The sequence below is a fragment of the Rhinoraja longicauda genome, chromosome 40, assembly GCF_053455715.1.
Source record: "Rhinoraja longicauda isolate Sanriku21f chromosome 40, sRhiLon1.1, whole genome shotgun sequence".
NCBI lineage: Eukaryota > Metazoa > Chordata > Chondrichthyes > Rajiformes > Arhynchobatidae > Rhinoraja > Rhinoraja longicauda.
This window is the reverse complement of record NC_135992.1, coordinates 6,091,322-6,113,962: the sequence shown is the minus strand read 5'-3', so window position 1 is coordinate 6,113,962 and position 22,641 is coordinate 6,091,322. Positions and strand designations below refer to the sequence as shown.

General features: G+C 45.2%; 1 protein-coding gene across 2 annotated transcripts in view; it reads left to right on the top strand.

Annotated features, from left to right (window-relative positions):
- The first annotated feature begins 2,325 nt into the window (after nt 1–2,325).
- The window catches only part of LOC144611453 (epsin-2-like), a 65,343-nt gene continuing 45,027 nt past the window's right edge, over nt 2,326–22,641 (top strand). For both annotated transcript variants that reach the window (XM_078430560.1, XM_078430559.1), the window contains exons 1-3: nt 2,326–2,377; nt 13,294–13,855; nt 20,054–20,290. In XM_078430560.1, coding sequence (XP_078286686.1) covers nt 13,498–13,855; nt 20,054–20,290 — 595 coding nt within the window. In that variant the 5' untranslated portion in view covers nt 2,326–2,377; nt 13,294–13,497. The remainder of the gene's footprint in view (nt 2,378–13,293; nt 13,856–20,053; nt 20,291–22,641) is intronic.

The following is a 22,641-nucleotide window of genomic DNA, read 5'->3' as shown; positions in this document are numbered from 1 at the left end:
AGTTTAGGAATAGCTCCATCCAAGTCCGCAAGAAATTACAAAGAGTTGTGGATGCAATGCAGACCATCACACAAACCAGCCTCCCTTCCATTGACTGCACATCAACACTTCACGCTGCCTCGGCAAGGCCGCCAGCATAATCAAGGACGAGTCTCACTTCGGTCACTCCCTCTTCTCCCCTCTCCCATCAGGCAAGGGGTAGAGAAGTGTGAAAATGCACACCTCCAGATTCAGGGACAGTTTCGTCCCAGCTGTTATCAGGCAACTGAACTATCCTATCGCCAACTAGAGAGCGGTCCTGACCTCTCATCTGCCTCATTGGAGACCCTTGGATTATCTTTATTCCGAGTTTACCTTGCACTAAACATTATTCCCTTTATCCTGTATCTGTACACCGTGAACAGCTTGATTGTAATCCTGTATAGTCTTTCCACTGACTGGATAGCACGCAACAAAAAGCTTTTCACTGTACCTCGGTACACGTGACAATAAATTAAACTACTAGCTGTGCCACTGTGAAAATCTTCAAATATCCGTTCAAAACAAATAGATTGGGTGGTAATGCAAACAGGATATGCAGCGGCTGAATATGCATTCAGTGGATAGTTTTCCCCAAATTCATTGTTGCTCTCCAGTTTTGACATTATGTAACAGTGACAACAATTAATTAATGTTTACTTCTCACAGTCCATGTTTATCCCAATAATCACCCCCCCCCCCCCCCCCCCCCACTTTTGCTGCCGAGCTGTTAATCCAATCCTCTACTCTTAAATTCCCAACATTCCCATTCTGGTATCCCTCCAATTTGTACCACAAGGTGCCTTCAAGCCAGATTACAAACTGCTGTGCAGTACAGTGGCACAGCAGTAGAGTTGCTGCCTTACAGCGCCAGAGGCCCGGGTTCGATCCTGACTACGGGCGATATCTGTACAGAGTTTGTACGTTCTCCCCGTGACCGCATGGGTTTCCTCCAGGTGTTCTGTTTTCCTCCCATACGCCAAAGACAGACAGGTTTGTAGGTTAATTGGCTTCTGTAAAATGTCCCTAGTGTGCAGGGTATGCCCCCTACTGCACGGGGTGATTGCTGGTTGGCGAGGACACGGTGGGCCGAAGGGGCAGTTTCCACACTGTGTCTCTAAACTAAAGTAGGCAGATCAGGCAACATCGGTGATAGGAAATGGACAAACTACGTTTTGTATCCGGACCCAAAAATACCCGCCTGTTTCGACCCACTGAGATTGACAAGAATCTTGATTAGTACGGTGTCAGGGGGTCATAGGGAGAAGGCAGGAGAATGGGGTTGAGAGGGAAAGATAGATCAGCCATGATTGAATGGCGGAGTAGACTAGATGGGCCGAATGGCCGAATTCTGCACCTAGAACTTATGAACATGGTGTTGCCAGTCCCACTGGTGCGACCTGACCCACTGGATCCACTGGCGAGGCCCGACCCACTGGTGCCGCCTGACCCACTGGCGCCGCCTGACCCACTGGCGCCGCCTGACCCACTGGGTGAACTTTCGAGGACTGACCCACTGGCACTACCTGACCCACTGGTGCGGCCAGACCAACTAGTGCGGCCTGACCCTCCGGGTCCACTGTCGAGGCCTGACCCACGGGCAACGCCTGACCCACTGGTGCGGCCTGACCCACGGGGTCCACTGTCGAGGCCTGACCCACGGGCACCGCCTGACCCACTGGCACCACCTGACCCACTGGCACCACCTGACCCACTGGCACCACCTGACCCACTGGCACCGCCTGACCCACTGGCGCGGCCTGACCCACTGGCGCGGCCTGACCCACTGGCGCGGCCTGACCCACTGGCGCGGCCTGACCCACTGGCGCGGCCTGACCCACTGGCGCGGCCTGACCCACTGGCGCGGCCTGACCCACTGGTGCGGCCTGACCCACCGGGTCCACTGTCGAGGTCCACTGTCGAGGCCTGACCCACGGGCGCCACCTGACCCACGGGCACCACCTGACCCACTGGCACCACTGAGAACCTCCAGTATTTGGTGTCCAGATTCCAGCATCTGCAGCCTCTCACATCTTTCAAACTAACCCAGGTCTGATTGGCCGTCTGGCATGTCAATCAGGGAAACCAACTCCCGATTGGACGGAGCAACTGCCGATCAAGGGCGTGATCTCGATTTCTATTGGAAGAAGGAAAGTCCCGCCCACTCGTCTGGAATGGTCCCTCCCCCCTCGTGAGGAGAGCCGTCCGACCATTGGCTGGCGCGGCTGTCGGTCTGATCAGACCGGCGTGTTATTGGAGGAGGGGGTCGGAGACACGCCCCTAACGGCCGGTGGGGGGCGGGGCTGATGGAGGGGGCGGGGCTTGTGGTGCAGTCCGGCCGGGATCGAGCGGGAAGGCGGTGAGTGCTCAACGGTTTCACAGCCTCAGGCTCCCCCCCCCTCCGCCACCACCAGCCGCTAAATTAAAAACGAAGCCGGCCCAGTCCCCCTCCCCCTCCCCTCGGCACGGCGTCTGCCTCCGTCGGTCCCCCCACGTTAGAAATTTTAAAAATAACCTCGCCCCTTTTTCGGCCTGGTGCAGGCCGCGACCGCCGCCTCGGCTTTTCCTGCAGACGCTGGCCGCCCCGAGGCGGGGGGAGAGGCGGCGACTACCTGAAATCCAGGCCCGGCAAGCCGCCTCCACTATGAATTGGCGTGTTTGCTGTTGAGATTCTACAGGCATTGGGGTGGGGGTGAGGGGGGTGGGGGGGGTGGGGGTGGGGGTGGGGGGGGTGAGGGGGGTGAGGGGGGTGAGGGTGAGGGGGGTGGTGGTGTGGAGGGGGTGGTGGTGTGGAGGGGGTGGGGGGTTTATTGGAGATGCAATAAATCAAGGAGAAGGAGAAGGGAGGGGGTTAAAAATTAGTTAGCCCCTTATAAATCTGTCAGTAATCCTATTTGCATTGAGGCTCTTGTCATTGGAAATGATAATGTCCTTTAGATTCTGCAGCTAAGAGCAGCCCTTACAGTAGGAAGCCCACTGGTGCTTGCCCTAGGGTTGAGCCACGACTCTTAGTCTGAGCAAGGGTCTTGACCCGAAACGTCAACCATTCCTTCTATCCAGTGATGCTGCCTGTCCCGCTGAGTTACTCCAGCTTTTTTGTGTCTATCTTCGGTCTAAACCAGCATTTGCAGTCCCTCCCCACACATTCTGTCTGTCCCCAGAGAGCCCTGCAGTTTGTTTCCACTTGGTATAAGATGTGAACCAAGACTATGAGGAGAAAGGTCAAACTGACCTGTGTACTTGGACGTGAGAGGTAAGGGGTTAGCGTGTAGGAAGCAACTGCAGATGCTGGTTTACACTGAAGGAAGACACATAAAATGCTGGAGTGGGACAGGCAGCATCTCTGGAGAGAAGGAATGGGTGATATTTCAGGTCGAGACCTTTCTTCAGAACTGCAGATGCTGGTTTACCTTTAAGATAGACAAAAAGCTGGAGTAACTCAGCGGGTTGACAATTGTTACTGTCTGTGATTTGTCCTTTTGCATATCTTTCATTCATTTTTTCTATGTACCTTTTCATATCTGTTGTTTCCCTCTCCCCTGACTCTCAGTCTGAAGAAGGGTCTCAACCTGAAACGTCACCTATTCCTTTTTTCCAGAGATGCTGCCTGAACCGCTGAGTTACTCCATCTTTTTGTGTCTCTTCAGTAGATGTGTTAACAGCAGGGATGTGTTAACAGCAGGGATATTCAGTGCTGTTCTCTTCAGCTGACAGTGGTGTGACAAAGATTATGTTATTCATTGGGTATCAGGGGTAAAGATATCACTGACAACACAAAGTGGTGGAGTAACACAGCAGGTCAGGAAGCATCTCTGGAGAAAAAAGGATGGATGATGTTTCAGGTCGGGACCCTTCTTCCGACTGATACACCTTGGAGCAGGAGAATTCCTGGAAACAGAAAGGAGAGCTGTCCAGAATAGAATGAGTGATGTGCAAAAAACTAGGAACAGAGGGATATGGATTACGTGTAATCAGATGTGATTAATTTATCACGGCATTATGTTTAGCAAAGATATTGTGGGCCGAAGGGCCTGTTCCTGTGTAGTATCTTTATACATTCTAAGTCAGAGGTTCAGCTGAGAGACTGAAGACCACGTTACAAACAGAACCACAACAGTAATAATCTTTAAGATACAAAAGATGCTGAGATCTGAAGCATAAGAAACACTGCTGTAGGAATTCAGTTGGTCAGGCACTGATTGTGGAGGAAAACGGACCGTTAATGTTTTGGGTTGAGACCCTTCCTCTAGGCAGCCCGGAGGAAGGGTCATGACTGCAAACGTCGACTGTCCATTTCCCTCTGCAGGTAATGTCTCTGAGCCATGCCCAAAATGGCACAGGGTCAGGCCTGGAGGTAAGGACTGCTTTGGTACACAACCAAGTAGTTTTAAAGATGACAGCTTCTGCCTGGTAATTCTTTATGGTAATGAGTTCCTGATCTATACTGCCCTCTTGGGTGGAAAATAAAATTCTCATCTCACCGCTTATCTTACCAATTTTCTAATACCTCTGCCCTCTTTTTTTTTACCTCTCTTTTGAGGGAAGCGGGTTCTTCCTATTTACTCTTTCATGTTTTCTCATAATTTTAAGTATAAATGATGTCTCCAGCCACACATGCAAGAAAAACAATCTGGCCATATCCATTCTTGTTGCTAAAAGATTCCAGTTTTGACAACAACTATAAATCTTCTCTGTTGCTCCAATGATTCATTCTATTCTTGCAGTCTCAATAGTGTTGTGTTCAGTTCTGTTGCAATCTTCCTCTTATAGCTTATCTTATAGCTAGTACTTTAACTGATAGGATTCTGAATGTCTTTTTATCAAACCATCGTGCCATTTTAAAGGATCTCTGAACGTGCACTCTGTACCTCTATTCCCCTCGATATCTGCGTATTTTCTTGCCCTGCATATCGAAAATGCATTACTTCACACTTCTCTGAATTAAATTCTAAATAGAGTGGATGTGGAGAGGATATTTCCACTAGTGGGAGAGTCTAGGACTAGAGGTCATAGCCTCAGAATTAAAGGACGTTCCTTTAGGAAGGAGATGGAGGAATTTCTTTAATTGGACGGTGGTGAATCTGTGGAATTCTTTGCCTCAGAAGGCTGTGGAGGTTATCAATGGACATTTTTAAGGCATAGATAGATAGATTCTTGATTAGTACAGAGTTATGGGGAGAAGGAAGGAGAATGGGGTTAGGAGGGAGAGATTGATCAGCCATGATTGAATTGCAGAGTAGACTTAATGGGTCGAATACCCTAATTCTGTTCATAGCACTTGTGACCTTATAACTGATGTGACCACCTGTATCCTTCTGCAGCATAAAGCTATCCTTTGAAGCCTTCTTAAATTTAAATGTAAGTCATTCATATATATTGTGAAATGCAAAGGACAGAGCACTGAACTATGCACTATCTACCTTCCAGCCACAAAAATACCTGTCATCCATTTCTCTTTGCCTCTCGCAATTATATACAAAATTGTGAGGAGGCCAGGAAGAGTAAATGGTTTGGGAACAGCTCCATATAAGACTGCAAGAAATTACAGAGTTGTGGACGTAGCCCAGGCCATCATGCAAACCAACCTCCCTTCCAGATGTGGGAACAGTTTCTTCCCAGCTTTTATCAGGCAACTGAACTGTCCTCTCACCAGCCAGGGTGTTGTCCTGGTCTGCTGTCTACCTCATTGGAGACCCTTGGACTATCTTTAATTGGACTTTACTGGACTTATCTTGCACTAAACGTTATTCCCTTTATGTTATAATTGAAATACAAGAGACTGCAAATACTGGAGTCTTGAGCAAGAAGCAAACTGCTGGAGGAGCTCAGAGGGCCAGACAGCAACTGTGGAAAGAAATGGTGAGGGAAATCACTTTGCTCAGGATTTTAGAAACTCTAGTCTCTTGCATATCCCTTTGCTGATGCTGCCTGACCTGCTGAGTTCCTCCAGCAGTTTGTGTTTTTTCTTAGGATTCCAGCATCTGCAGACTCTTACTATTATCCTCAACAGATGCTGCCTGACCCGCTGAGTTCCTCCAGCAGTTTTCTTTCTTAGGATTCCAGTATCTTTAGAGTATTGCAGCATAAAGTTCTTCAGCCCTGTTCACCAAGATCTGTCAGGCAATGTTCCAAGTTACCAATGGAGTACATTATTTCCTCATGTCTATTTAACTAAGAAAAACTGAGATGAATGGCCAGGTTTACTGGCGAGGGTTCAAGTGTGAAATCAATTGTTGTTTCATGTAATGGCAAGGTTATTTTTTTAGCTTGGGAGGTGGCAGGTTATCTATTTAGTGTTGGGAGATACCTAAATTGGAGGAGGACAAGCTATGATTTCAATGTAGTAAGGAAATTTAAATGTAAATTATTAATGTATAATATTTTTGTGGATTGAACAGCACACAACAAAAGCTTTTCTCTACCCCCGTACATGTGACAATAACAAACTAAACTAGGAAAGACTGACTTACCTCAAAAGAGAGATTAAAAACAGAGGACTGAGATATTAGAAAATCTCCCTGAACAAATCCATGTTGCCCTTGATTAACCTGTGCCTTTTTGATAGTACTGGTCCTGAGAATTGATTCCAATAAATTAAAAACTCAAGTACAATAGATAGAGCAAAGGGAAAGATACAGAGTGTAGAATATAGTTTTCAGCATTGTAATGCACTAGTTCAGGTAACAAAATCTTAAGGTCATAAGTGATAGGAGTAGAATTAGGCCATTCGGCCCATCTAGTCTACTCTGCCATTCAATCATGGCTGATCTATCTCCCCCTCCTAACCCCATTCTCCTGCCTTCTCCCCAGAGCCTCTGACACCTGTACTAATCAAGAATCAATCTATCTGCCTTAAAAATATCCACTGACTTGGCCTCCACAGCCTTCTGTGGAAATGAATTCCACAGATTCACCATCCTCTGACTTTCGTTGCATGCTATCCAGTTAGCAGAAAGACAATACGTGGTTCCAATCGGAGTCTCCCACTAGTGGAAACATCCTCTCCACATGCACTCAATCCAAGCCTTTCACTATTCTGTAAGTTTCAATGAGGTCCCCCCCTCATCCTTCCAAACTCCAGTGAGTACAGGCCCATCATAGGTTAACCTACTAATTCCTGGGATCATTGTTCTAAACCTCCTCTGGACCTTCTCCAGAGCCAGCACATCCTTCCTCAGATATGGTGCCCAAAATTGCTCACAATATTCCAAATGCAGCCTTACCAACGCCTTATAAAACCTCAACATTACATCCCCATTTTTGTATACAAGCCCTCTTGAAATAAATGCTCGCATTGAGTTTGTTTTTTTAACCACTGATTCAACTTGCAGATTCCAGCACCATCACTCCCAAGTACCATTGCACCTCTGATTTCTGGATTATCTACCCATTTAGAAAATAGTCTATGCCTTTATTCCTACTACCAAAATGCATGACTCCACACTTTGCTACACTGTATTCCATCTGCCACTTCTCTACCCACTCTCCCAACCTGTCCAAGTCCTTCAGCAGAGTCCCTGCTTTCTCTACACTATCTCCCCCTCCACCTATTTTCATATCATCCGCAAACTTGGCCACAAAGCCTTCAATCCCCTCGTCTAAATCATTAATAAACAACATGAAGAGTAGCAGCCCCAGCCCCAACCCTTACGGAACTCCACTAGTTACTGGCAGCCAATCCGTAAAAGCCTCCATTATTGCCACTCTTTGTCTACTGCCATCCAGCCAACCTGCTATCTATGCCAGTATCTGCCCTTTGATACCTTGGGCTCTCATCATCCTTTGGGGCCTAACGCTGGCACCTTGTCAAAGGCTTTCTGAAAATCTAAGTAAACAACATCTACTGCCTCTCCTTTGTCCTGCTATTTACTTCTTCAAAGAATTCCAGCAAATTTGCAAGCAAGACCTCCCTTTCACAAAGCCATGCTGACTTCAGCCTATTTTATCGTGAACCTAAATACTCTGTAACCTCATCCTTTATAATGGACTCTTAAAATCTTACCAACCACTGAAGTCAGACTAACCAGCCTATAGTTCCCACTATTCTGCTTTGCTCCCTTCTTGTGCAGTGGGATAATATTGGCAATTTTCCAATCATCTGGGACCACTCGTGACTCTAGTGATTCTTGAAATATCACTGTTAATGCCTCCACAAACTCTAAAGCCTCTTTCAGAACCCTAGGGTGCAGTCCATCTGGTCCAGGTGACTTATCCACCTTCAGCCCTTTCAGCTTCTCCCTAGTAATAGCCACTTTCTCCCTAGTAATAGCCACTCCACTAACTTCCACCCTCTGACTCTTGAATTATTCGACTTTATTGACCACTACTTTGGCCAAAGCTGAATGACTTGGTCACCCAACATAGGAGAACATACTGTACTTTTGAGATGTGTGGCATTTGATGACGACTTGGAAGCATTATAGGCATTGAAGCAATAAATGTGTGTGTAATTTAATTCAGGTAGGCAAAGGTCAGGTATGGATTTCATCGATTGACTAAATGGTTGACAATGAGTGGTAAGAGGAAGAAGTAGGTCATCTGTACACCGCTTGGTATTTGGTTAACTCCTGTGAACTGCTTGTACCAATGAATTAATAATTGGAGTGTTGTGGCTGCAATGCCGGCAAACTACAGATAATTCTAGATTAGTAATATCCAGAAACAGTTGTGAGAGGGATGGTTGGATGAGTTGTTTGTTAGGTGGCGTTGGTTAATTGCAGCATGGTTATTGAGAATTGTACATTGGCTGCGATATGCAGGAGGTTTACTAATGTTATAGAACCATTTCATTTCACACTTGTGAATAGCGTTCATTGATGGTTTATTTTATGGTTGATTCCCCAGCTCATCTAAGATGCTGATGATTGCCGGTTATTGATCTTATGGCAGAGGACACTGATGATACTGAATGTCATTCAACCACAGAAGCTGAATCTTATCATTTCCTTCTGCATTGCATACCCATGGGTATTTCACAGTATAATTTGCTACTGTACTAAATTACTATTTGCTCTGAAGTAGCTCTCAACAACGTGACCTAATGCCATGGTGAAACTAGTTTCTTCTTCCCCCTAAATTCATGACACTGCAATTAGCTGAATTGGTATTGGTTTATTATTGTCACGTGTAACGAGACAAACTAATAAGTTCTACAATTTAATAAAAAGGAATTGCAGATGCTGGTCTATACCAAAGATAGACACAAAATGCTGGAGTAACCTAACGGGTTAGGCAAGATTGCTGAAGAAAATGGGTAGGTGGTGTTTCGGGTCAGGGCCCTTTTTCAGACTGAAGAAGGGTCCCGACCCAAAATGTCACCTATCCATTTTCTCCAGAGATGCTATCTGATCCGCTGAGCTACTCCAGCACTTTGTCTAATCTCTATAGTTTAGTTATTTCATATCCTTGGCAGGCAAACATTGAGTCATATGGTTTTAATTTAGAATCTTCTGATTATATTGCAGTCTGCAAGTTGTTTTCTAGCTTTTGTATATCCTGTCGAACAAATATCTGGTTAAGATAATGCATAAGCTTGATGCCTGTACTTCATGTTACTGCTGCATAAGGCTTAATACTCACTGCTTTTATATAATAATAATAATAATAATAATAATATTCATTTATTGTCATTGCAACGAGTACAACGAAATTAAAAAATAGCCAATCCTGACGGTGCGTACAAACATATATGCAATAAATGCAAAAACAAATAAATACATAAATACAATTAAATACAATTATATGACCGATTTTTTAACGGTGTTGCCTAGTGCAAGGTAGTGTTCAGTTCTCGTATGGCCCTGGGGTAAAAACTGTTCTTAAGTCTGTTTGTTCGGGATTTGATCGACCTGAAACGTCGACCAGAGGGCAGATGAACAAACAGACGGTGGCCGGGGTGGGATGGATCTTTTATTATTTTGCCTGCTCTACTGAGGCAGCGTAGGCTGAACAGGTGCTCCAGGGAGGGCAGTGAGCAGCCGATGATTTTCTGGGCCGTCGTGATGACCCTCTGAAGGGCCTTCCTGTCCTTTTCTGAGCAGCTGGCATACCATGTGGTTATACAGTATGCCAGCACACTCTCGATGGAGCAGCGATAGAAGGACAACATGAGCTTCTCCTGCAGGTTGGTTTTCCTGAGGATCCTCAGGAAGTGGAGTCTCTGCTGTGCCTTCTTTACTGTGGTGATGGTGTTGGTAGACCAGGTGAGATCCTCTGCGATGTGCGTACCTAGGAACCTGAAAGCTGGTACCCTTTCCACACAGACCCCATTGATGTAGAGTGGGTCGTAATCTCCACTGGTTTTTCTAAAGTCAATTATAAGTTCCTTTGTTTTGGAGGAGTTCAGGACCAGATTGTTCACTGAACACCATGCTGCCAGCCTTTGGATTTCATCCCTATAGGCTGTCTCATCTCCTTCTGAGATGAGTCCAACCACAGTCGTGTCATCCGCGAACTTGATGATGGTGTTGGTGGGATGGGTGGGGGCGCAGTCGTGAGTGTAGAGGGAGTAAAGGATGGGGCTCAACACACAGCCCTGTGGTGAGCCGGTGCTCAGTGTAATGGTGGAGGAGAGGTGAGGGCCTATTTTGACTGTCTGGGGGCGGTTGGTCAGGAAGTCCTTGATCCATTGGCAGATGGTTTGGGAAAATCCAAGGTCGGAAAGTTTGGTGACCAGTCTGCTCGGGATGACCGTGTTAAAGGCAGAGCTGAAGTCGAGGAAGAGCATCCTCACATAGCTCCCCTGGTGTTCAAGGTGGGTCAGTGCAGTGTGAAGAGCAGTGTCGATGGCATCCCCTGTAGACCTATTTGCTCTGTAGGCAAACTGGTACATTGCTCGTTTCGTTTTGTGTTGGTATTTGTTTAGCTCTGATTCCAGAGGATCTAAGATTGTGTGCTTTCTCGCTTACTTCTGCTCTACTTTACTTCACATATACAATCCTGTGTTTGATACAAAATGCTGGAGTAACTCAGCGGGTCAGGCAGCATCTCTGGAGAGAAGGAATGGGTGACGTTCCGGTCAAGACCCTTCACGCTGAAGCGGGGTCTCGACCCAAAAGGTCACCCATTCCTTCTCTCCAGAGATGGTGCCTGTCCCGCTGAGTTACTCCAGCATTTTGTGTCTATCTTCAGTGTAAACCAGCATCTGCAGTTCCTTGCTATACAATTTTGTGACTCGGTAAAGCGACAGGAGATAGTAGTCTGCATGTTGGTTGTTAATATAGAGCCTCGAGAACATAGAGCCTGAACATAATACAGAACATAGAGCCTGAAATATGCAACAATGCAAAAATAGAATTGGCATTTGTGAAAATGATTCATTTTCAAAAGAAAAGTCAGCTTTTATTGAAGGTTTGCAAAATGTATCTCCCTTCTTGTACCTCTTTAATTGACTGAACTTGGCAGTAAATATCACCATATGTGCACCATCTTGGTGCCAAGATTCCATCTGTTGTAACTGAGCATTATTGGCTCAGTGAATAAGATTGGGTCTTGACAGAGCCATGCTATAAAGGTAGCTGGTTTGAGATCTATACTAATTACAAGACCCATTTGTAAATGCCTTGTAAATTTTAGGCTCCATCTTAACTTATGTTTTGATGGTTTACATCTATGCTTATAAAATGACACAGCACAGATTTATCTGTCCCACACCATTGCATTTTCTCCATTACCCTGAGATATATTTGTTTCAAGTACAGTAACAGAATCTTGGAAGCTAAAAATAATGTCCTGTGGTGCTGCTTGTGGTCAGGCAAATGTTAAGTCGGAATGTTGCAATACGTATGATTAGAATATAGGTCAGCATGCACTTTGAGGCTGGATGATGCAGTTTTATTCCTAAGAATGCTGGATTCATTTAAAGATCAGGCTGCAGAAAGGATTCCACATTTTTTTGACTGACAGTGCCATTATAAATTCCTTGACATTGTAGAACTTTCCTTTGGGACAGATCTAAAATACAATTCTTTGCAGTTTCCTTTGTTGGACAGAAGAAAGAGGCAAGAATGTAATTGATACAAATTGCATTATTTTGTATGTGACTTAGATTTTTATCCAGAGCCAACATATTGCAGCTATTTAAGCATATTGGAAGCAAAGACTGAAGTCAACTGTGAGTACTTGGTGTAGGACTTAAATTAAAAATGATAGTTAATGTGTCATTGAGGGATACAGCACAGAAACAGACCCTTCCACCTCTCCATTCCACACCAACCACTGGGTAAATTAATAATGTGGAATGTGTAATTTATTTTATATTTTGAGCATTACTTGAGAAAGATGGTCATAAAAAAAGGATTTCAGAAGACATTAAGCATTTTTGCAAATCTAGTGATCGAGTTCTTACGTTGTGTTTCACGATGTTAATCTGTATAATGGAAACACAAGAGACTGCAGATACTGGAGTCTTGAACAAAAAGCAAACTGCTAGAGGAGAAACTCTGGACTCTTGCATTTCCTTTCGTTGATGCTGCCTGACCCTCTGAGTTCCTCCGGTGGTTTGTGTTTATTCTTAGGATTCCAGCATCTGCAGACTCTTACTATTGTCCTCCACAGATGCTGCCTGACCCACTGAGTTCCTCCAGCAGTTTTCTTTCTTAGGATTCCAGCATCTGCAGACTCTTACTATTTCCTTCCACAGATGCTGCTTGAACTGCTGAGTTTGTACGACTGTTTGTTTTATGTTAATCTATATAACATTGATAAACCCTAGGGCATTTCAGTACTTGGTGACTTATAAATTAACCTTGTACTTTTGTATCAAATTTAATGTATTCCCAATAAAATAGATGCATTTTGGATTGCGCTATTCAGGAGAAAGACGGTGAAATGCTTTCTAAACTATTCATTTAATGCCTGGCCTGTTATGTCACCTGACAGCATAGGTCTTCAGAGTATTGTAGCATAAAGTTCTTCAGCCTTGTTCACCAAGATCTATCAGGCAATGTTTCAGGTTACCAGTGGAGTACATTATTTCCTCACGTCTATTTAACTAAGAAAAACTGAGCCGTGTCCAGGTTTACTGGCTAGGGTTAAAGTGTGAAATCAATTGTTGTTTCAGCTAATGTCAAGGTTGTTTTTTTAGCTTGGGAGGTGGCAGGTTATATATTTAAAGTGTTGGGGGAAACCTAAATTGGAGGAGGACAAGCGATGATTTCAATGTCGTGAGGAAAGAGGAAGGTAAATAAGTAGGACATGCAATACATTAGGCAAAAAGTTGTCAGGAACGTTCACAGAAGAATTCCACTGACTAAACCCCTTGTTTTCTTATTCCAGTGTGGTGGATATGTGAAAATGGTGGAATTATCAGCAGAGCAAAGTTGCTGAAAAAACGCCTGTTGGGACAACATGGAGCTTCAGTCGGGCTGAGACAGGGTAACGTGTTCCTGCAGAGAAATTGCTAAAGCTGTAAAAACCTAGCAGCTGCAAGGAACCCGCGGCAGAGTGGGTGGAAGAAAATCAAACGCTAAAGCAGTCACCATGACGTCCTCGTCCCTTCGAAGACAGATGAAAAACATTGTAAACAATTATTCTGAAGCCGAGATAAAAGTACGGGAGGCTACGTCAAATGATCCCTGGGGTCCCTCGAGCTCTCTGATGGCAGAAATCTCCGACCTGACTTACAACGTGGTGGCTTTCTCGGAGATTATGAGCATGATCTGGAAACGCCTCAATGACCACGGCAAAAACTGGCGCCATGTATACAAGGCTCTGATGTTGATGGACTACCTGATCAAGACTGGCTCCGAGCGGGTAGCACAGCAGTGCAAGGAAAACATCTTTGCCATTCAGACGCTGAAGGACTTCCAGTATATTGATCGGGATGGAAGGGATCAGGGTAATGCACTATCTACCTGTGATTTACCTGAAATAATAAGCTTGAGCTTTAGGTATTTATTTACAAAATGCTGGAGTAACTCAGCAGGTCAGGCAGCATCTCGGGAGAGAAGGAATGGGTGACGTTTCGGGTCAAGACCCTTCTTCGTTTTAGGGGTGGTTGAGTGACTTACATCGAAGTGTGATGAACCAGTTTGTGCATTGATGTACAGAGGGATCTTGGGGTCCCAGTCCACAGATCCCTGAAAGTGACAACGGAAGCAGATAGAGTGGTAAAGAAGATATATGGTATTCCTGCCTTCATCAGTCAAGGCGTTGAGCATGTCAGGAAGTCATGTTACGCTTTTTTGGGCTTTGGTTAAGCTGCGTTTGGAATATTGTGTGCAGTTTTGGTTGCCTGATTACAGGAAGGGTGTGGAGGCTTTGGAGAGGGTGCAGAAGCGATTTAGCAGAATGTGAAAGATAGACACAAATCGCTGGAGTAACTCGGCGGGTCAGGCCGCATCTCTGGAGAAAAAGGATGGGTGACGTTTTGGGTCGCAATCCTTTTTCAGCCAGCAGAATGCTGACTAGATTGGAAGGTATTCGCTATAAGCAGAGGTTGGTTAAACCTGAATAGATTTCTCAGGAGCATCAACGGTTGAGGGGGGACCTGAAAGAAATTTATCAAATTATGAGAGGCATAGAGAGGGTGGACCGTCAGAATCCTTTCTCAAGGTGGAAATGCCAAAGACTAGAGGGCAGACTAGAAGTGAGAGGAGCAAAGTTTAAAGGAGATGTGCTGGGGACATTTTGTTTTTACACAGTGGTGGGTGCCTAGAACCCGATACTGGGATTGATGGTTGAGTCACATACAATAGTGGCATTTAAAGAAGCTTTGGATGGGCACATGGGGTATGCAGGGAACTATGTGCAGGTATATGAGATGAGCTTAGCTTGGCATCATGTTTGGGACAGGCATTGTGTGCTGAAGGGTCTGTTTCTGTGCTGTACTGTTCTATGTATGCAGTCTATCGCAAAGTTGTGTTGTGCCAGCTGATTAGGTGTGTTATTGACCTTGGCGTGACTGGACTAGAGGAGGGGGGGTCCAATTTTATATTTTGGAAAGTGTATGTCAAGGCAGGAACACCATTCATTACCTTGGTTATTATATTCTCTACAATGCTCCTTGTGATGGTGACCCTGTATCGGGCATTGCTACTGCTTGTAGTACACAGGTTGGTAGTGGTGGAGCACTTGAGTGCAAGCAAACAATGCCATTTTTAGATATCAGACTTCGGATATACAGCGCGGAAATCCCCACTGAGTCCGCGCTAACCAGCAATTACCCCGTACATGAGCACTATACTATACACCAGGGACTATTTACAATTTTTACCAGAACCAATTCACCTTAAACTATTCCATCTTTTGAGTGGGAGGGAACCAGAGCAGCCAGGAGAAAACCACGCGGTCACAGGGGGAACGTACACGCTCCGTGCAGACAGCACCCGTAGTCACGACTGAACGTGGGTCACTGGCACTGTAAGGCAGCAACTCTACCGCTGCGCCACAGAGCCGCCCCAAATATATTTGATATTGCCTAATATTTGTGCCTGGCCTAGTTTAGTTCAAACTCTCAGATGCAGACATCTTATCGACCTTAATGATCGCTGCTCTTTGGCGGCTGTTGCAGATAACTTTAGACAGATAAGATAAAACTGGTGTAGTTCAGAACCCACAAGTCAAATTTGAACAACTCACTAAAATCTTAAATTTACTCTTTTGAAAACATTTTTTTGTGCTGAATAATTTTGAAAAGGTGGCCAGACTAAGTGGACTGAATTCTCTGCTTGTCCACTATTAAAAGACGGTGCGACACGGTGGCGCAGCGGTAGAGTTGCTGCCTTACAGCGCCGGAGACCCGGGTTCAATCCCGACCACGGAGTTTGTACGTTCTCCCCGTGACCACGTGGGTTTTAACCGAGATCTTCGGTTTCCTCCCACACTTCAAGGACGTGCAGGAATGTAGGTTAAATGGATTGGTATAATTTTAAATTGTCCCTAGTGTGTGTAGGATAGTGTTAGTGTGCGGGGATTGCTGGTCGGCGCCGACTCGGTGGGTCGAAGGGGCTGTTTCCGCGCTGTATCTCTAAACTAAAAAACACAAACTCCAGAACACAATCTTTAAATGCCATGGGTGTCGTCAAATATTTGGTGGTTTGAGACTTAATTGAACTCATCCGAGTCATGGCTCTGAGATGTTTGTGGTGTGAATGCAACTCCAGACCACAGCTGTAATAAGGGACTTGTTAATATTACACAGAATGTAGCAGCTTGGTACTTGTGATTGTTAAAGTAGAATACCCACATTCCAATATTAATTGACGTAATCAGAGAATGTGAAAAATAGCATATGATCAGTGGTCAGCATGGACTTGGTGGGCCGATGGGCCTGTATCCCTAAACTAAAATAAGTTAAACCAAACTATGTTCCTTTGGTGGGAGAGCAAAGAAAGGAAAGGCTTTGTGTGGGTTCCACTGTATTTGTTTTTGCATTATTTAGAATGAACAGGGGAGTTGCTAGGTTAAAGACCAACGTCCAACCAGATAGACTTCCACGAGCTAAAAATGTTCATAATAGATTTGCCCAAACAACTAGTCATTATCAGTGAATTCCATTGATTCATGGAGAGATAGCTCGCTCTTGGTCATCCCCAAGAACATCCCCCAGTGCAAACTCTAGGGATTGTAACATCCAGTCCTACTAATCAATCAGGAGGAGGAGTGCATCAGGTACCATTGGGTCAAAGTCTCTCTGCCTTCCAAGCTGCCACATTCCCCATGTGTCTTGGTCATATTTGTGTGGAAATCTTTAAGATGCAAAATGTCTAGAGAGACCATGGTTCTAGGTACTAGATGGGTGGCAGGGTGGCATAACGGTAGAGTTGCTGCCATACACCTGCACCAGAGACCTGGGTTTGTACGTCTTCCCTGTGACCACCTGGGTTTTCTCCGGGTGCTCCAGTTTCCTCCCACATGCCAAAGACATGCAGGTTTGTCTTTTGTGTATTGTCTCTGGTGTGCAGAATAGAGCTAGTGTACGGGTGATCACTGCTCGGTGTGGACTCGGTGGGCTGAAGGGCCTTTTTCTGTGCTGTATCTGTAAAGTCTCAAGTACCAGACAGCTGAAACAAGCACCAATGGAAGGAGAAGGAACTGTGATATCTGAAAACTATGTAATTGTTAAGGCTCTTCTACAGTTGATGGTGAAAATTCTGCTTTTTCAGCGTGCATCAGACTCTGCCTTTAAAATATATTCTATATACTTAACAGTGATTCAGTTATGTAGCATGGTACATTAGGAGATGAATAAGTTGATATACTGTGGTGGAGTGTTTCAACAATTTGCATTTTTCAGTCATCATACTGAACTGATCAGATACCACACCCACCATCGCTCCTTCTGAATTCAATCGTCAAGCATATTTTTGTCATATCATATCATATATTATATCATATATATACAGCCGGAAACAGGCCTTTTCGGCCCTCCAAGTCCGTGCCGCCCAGTGATCCCCGTACATTAACACTATCCTACACCCACTAGGGACAATTTTTTATTTTTTTTACATTTACCCAGCCAATTAACCTACATACCTGTACGTCTTTGGAGTGTGGGAGGAAACCGAAGATCTCGGAGAAAACCCACGCAGGTCACGGGGAGAACGGACAAACTCCTTACAGTGCAGCACCCGTAGTCAGGATCGAACCTGAGTCTCCGGCGCTGCATTTGCTGTAAAGCAGCAACTCTACCGCTGCGCTACCGTGCCGCCATTACACTTTTCTCCTGCACCCAAAGTCAGGTTTATAGTTATATATTCAATTTGTGGATTTGTTGGGACCAGTTGAACACGATCTAAAATCACTGCTCATATTTTGGATTGTAGATCTATGTTGCTAATTTACACCCTGCTCATCTGCTTCCATAAGTGCATCCTCCATGTCTGTCCACAGGCTTTGGTTGTTCTTCAGTGGCATGTGCAGGTGATGTTGCTTAGCCAGGGGTGGCACAGTGTGAATCCTCATTATCTGCTCTCTCAACTGTCCCACTCTCTCTCCTTCGCTGCACCGCTAAGAAGACCAAGGGCAGCAGGGGCTACTGATGTTTTAAGGAAGCTCCTCAGCACTACCTTCTCTGGGACAACTAGTGAAGGACAATAAATGTCAGTCTTGCCTGCAGCATCTAGATCCCATCATTTAAATACAGCATCCATTTAGGATTAAAAAAATAAAGCTCAGTAGACCTGTTGCATCCTATCAGATGCTGAAAGTTCTATGTGCTTTCTGTAGCTCCTGTTGATGAAAGCTTTTTGTATCCGGGTTATTTATAAACTGTCTTTGAAAAGCTTCCTGAAGCATTGCAGGAAGTACAGCCTTCAAATTTTGTTCAGCCTTCAAATTTTGTTTTTTTTAAATCCTCTTGGCTGGTCTTTTAATTAACAGAGCTGGACAAATAGTAGGCCAACGGGCACTGGACCATTCATGACTTTAGTTCAGACTTTACTTCAGAGATACAGTGCAGAAACAAGTCCTTTGTCCCATCGAATCTGTGCCGGGCAGCGATCACATTACCACCATCCTACACACTAGGGAGAATTTATCATTTTTTACCAAAGCCAATTAACTTATAAACCTGTACACCGTTGGAGTGTGGAAGGAAACCAGAACACCTGGAGAAAACCCACATGGTCACAGGGAGGACATACAAACTCCATACAGACAGTACCGGTAGTCAAGATCAAACCCGGGTCTCTAGCGCTGTAAGGCAGCAACATTACCACTGTGCCGCCCTAGTTACGATCACGGTTGATCTTTTACTCAGCACAATTTACTGGCACTAGCCTCATATCTCTGATTCATTTAATATCTTGAAAATTATCAAGCTGTGTTGTGAATAAACGCAATGACTAAACTTCTGCAGCCTGACTGGCTAGCAAATTCCAAAGAGCACCACTGACTGAAGAATTTTTATTTTTAGCTGCGTCCTAAATTAATCCCTTATTCTCTGACAGTGCCCCTGGTTCTACACTCCTCAGCCGAGGAAAACCTCTTCTTTGCATCCAGCTGACACGATGAAATCTCTATAAACTTTTGAAGTCTCCTTGGTTTCTGCTGCTACATAAAACCCTCCATCCCTGGAACCACTCTCCGCAACCGTCCATGACAAGTATATTCTTTCCTGGATAAAGACTTGAAAACTATAGTATACACAATCGTTCAGGTGCAATCTCACCAAGTCCTTGCATAATTGAACCAATGTAGTTTATCCATGTCCTTACAAATCCTCCCAATATGAAAGTCAACACACCATTTCCCTAAGATAGACACAAAGTGCTGGAGTAACTCAGCGGGTCAGGCAGCATCTCTGGAGAAAAAGGATGGGTGACGTTTCGAGTCGGGACCCGTCTTCAGTTTAAAGGTTTAGAAGAATCTGGGCCAAACGGGATTTAGGCCGAAGAGCCAGTTTCTGCGCTTTTATGTATGATTCTATGACTTAAATAGTTTTACTTTAGAGATACAGCGTGAAAACTGGTCCTTCGGCTTACCGAGTCCATGCTGACCAAAAATCACTGCATGCACTGGTTCTATCCTGCACTCTTGGGATAATTTACAGAATCCAATCAGCCTACAAACCTGCATGTCTTGGAATGTGTGAGGAAACTGGAGCTCCTGGTGAAAACCCACACAGTCACGGGGAGATCGTGCAAACTCCGTACAGACAGCACCCGTTTTCAGGTTTGAACCTGGGTCCCTGGCATTGTGAGGCAGCAACTCTACCGCCGTGCCGCCAACCGCAATCAAATAATTGATCCAGATTGATAAAAGCTGGAGCCCAAGCTTCAATCCTTGTGGTATCTCACTGGTCACATCCTGCCAACCTGAGAAGGATCCTCTCATCCCCAACCTTTGCTGTCTGTCTGATAATGAATTCTTAATCTTCGTCATTTTTACCTGTGATTCCATGTACTTAAACATTGCTGATCAGCGTACTGTGTAAGACCTCATCCAAAGCCTTCCATAAACCAAATACACCACATCTACTTGTACTATTCATTTAATCATAACCTCAAAGAATTAAAGCAGATTGATCTCCTTTAATAATTCCATGTTGGTTACTTAATTGCACTGACTTATGGCAATCAATTCCCACAACCAGGTGTCAATGTGAGGGAGAAGTCGAAACAGCTCATTGCATTACTGAAGGATGACGAGAGGCTTCGTGTCGAGCGCAGTCACGCGCTGAAGACAAAGGAACGGATGTCGAGTGTGACGACAGGGGTAGGCAGCAATAACCAGATCATGTTCGGCCGAGGCTCCAGCCACCCAAACCTCTCCACCAGCCAGTCGGATGAGTGCGGCAAAGTGGGCGGTTCACCCGCTTCCTACCACGGCTGTAAGTGTGGTACAAGTGACAATAGACAATAGACAATAGGTGCAGGAGTAGGCCATTCAGCCCTTCGAGCCAGCACCGCCATTCAATGCGATCATGGCTGATCACACTCAATCAGTACCCCGTTCCTGTCTTCTCCCCATACCCCCTAACTCCGCTATCCTTAAGAGCTCTATCCAGCTCTCTCTTGAAAGCATCCAACGAACTGGCCCCCACTGCCTTCTGAGGCAGAGAATTCCACACCTTCACCACCCTCTGACTGAAAAAGTTCTTCCTCGTCTCCGTTCTAAATGGCCTACCCCTTATTCTTAAACTGTGGCCCCTTGTTCTGGACTCCCCCAACATTGGGAACATGTTATCTGCCTCTAATGTGTCCAATCCCCTAATTATCTTATATGTTTCAATAAGATCCCCCCTCATCCTTCTAAATTCCAGTGTATACAAGCCCAATCGCTCCAGCCTTTCAACATACGACAGTCCCGCCATTCCGGGAATTAACCTAGTGAACCTACGCTGCACGCCCTCCATAGCAAGAATATCCTTCCTCAAATTTGGAGACCAAAACTGCACACAGTACTCCAGGTGCAGTCTCACCAGGGCCCGGTACAACTGTAGAAGGACCTCTTTGCTCCTATACTCAACTCCTCTTGTTACGAAGGCCAACATTCCATTGGCTTTCTTCACTGCCTGCTGTACCTGCATGCTTCCTTTCATTGACTGATGCACTAGGACACCCAGATCTCGTTGAACTCCCCCTCCTCCTAACTTGACACCATTCAGATAATAATCTGCCTTTCTATTCTTGCTTCCAAAGTGAATAACCTCACACTTATCTACATTAAACTGCATCTGCCATGTATCCGCCCACTCACACAACCTGTCCAAGTCACCCTGCAGCCTTATTGCATCTTCCTCACAATTCACACTACCCCCCAACTTAGTATCATCTGCAAATTTGCTAATGGTACTTTTAATCCCTTCGTCTAAGTCATTAATGTATATCGTAAATAGCTGGGGTCCCAGCACCGAACCTTGCGGTACCCCACTGGTCACTGCCTGCCATTCCGAAAGGGACCCATTTATCCCCACTCTTTGCTTTCTGTCTGTCAACCAATTTTCTATCCATGTCAGTACCCTACCCCCAATACCATGTGCCCTAATTTTGCCCACTAATCTCCTATGTGGGACCTTGTCGAAGGCTTTCTGAAAGTCGAGGTACACCACATCCACTGACTCTCCCTTGTCAATTTTCCTAGTTACATCCTCAAAAAATTCCAGTAGATTGGTCAAGCATGATTTCCCCTTCGTAAATCCATGCTGACTCGGAATGATCCCGTTACTGCTATCCAAATGCTCAGCAATTTCGTCTTTTATAATTGACGCCAACTGTGTGTACGCATGTTTGTTTAGTTTAGAGATACAGCGCGGAAACAGGTCCTTCGGCCTACAGAGTCCGCGCCAACCAGTGATCCCCAAACACTGGCCCTATCCTATGCAATAGGGACAAATTACAATTTTTACCAAAGCCAATTAACCTACAAATCTGTATGTCTTTGGAGTGTTGACGGAAACTGGAGCACCCGGAGAAACTCACGCGGTCACAGGGAGAATGTACAAACTGTACAGACAGCACCCGAAGTCAGGATTGAACCCGGGTCTCTGGCACTACAAGGCAGCAACTCTACCGTTGCGCCCATATCTGTTTGTGGATAGCCGAGAGGGGTTTCAAGAGCTAATGTTTTAAACCTTGTTTTTTAGCCTTGCATTAATATAATTCATTTCATTTTAACATATTGACATATAACAGTCAGAACCTTTTTCTCAGCGTGGAAATGTCCAACATTAGAGGACATAGGTTTAAGGTGAGAAGGGGGAAAGTTTAATGAAGATGTGCGGGGCTACTTTTTTTACACAGAGGGCGATGGGCGCCTGGAAAGCATTGCCAGGAGGATTGTGATGGATGTAGATATGGTAGTGGTGTTTAAGAAACTTTCAGATAGGCACATGGAAGTGCAGGTAATAGAGGGATATAGATATGGATCATGCATTGAGATCAGTTCAGCTAGGCATCATGTTTGGCACAAGTATTGTGGGCCACAGGGTCCGGTCGTGTGCTGTACTGTTCTATGTTCTATATTGTAGTGCAATACTCATCTGCCCCAAATGTGGTCAAGGTGACACTGCATTCACCAGGTAGTGTAAGAAAATAACTGCAGATGCTGGTACAAATCGAAGGTATTTATTTCACAAAATGCTGGAGTAACTTAGCAGGTCAGGCAGCATCTCAGGAGAGAAGGAATGGGTGACATTTCTGCTCGAGACCCTTGAGGCACCTTGCACACTGCAGATCAATA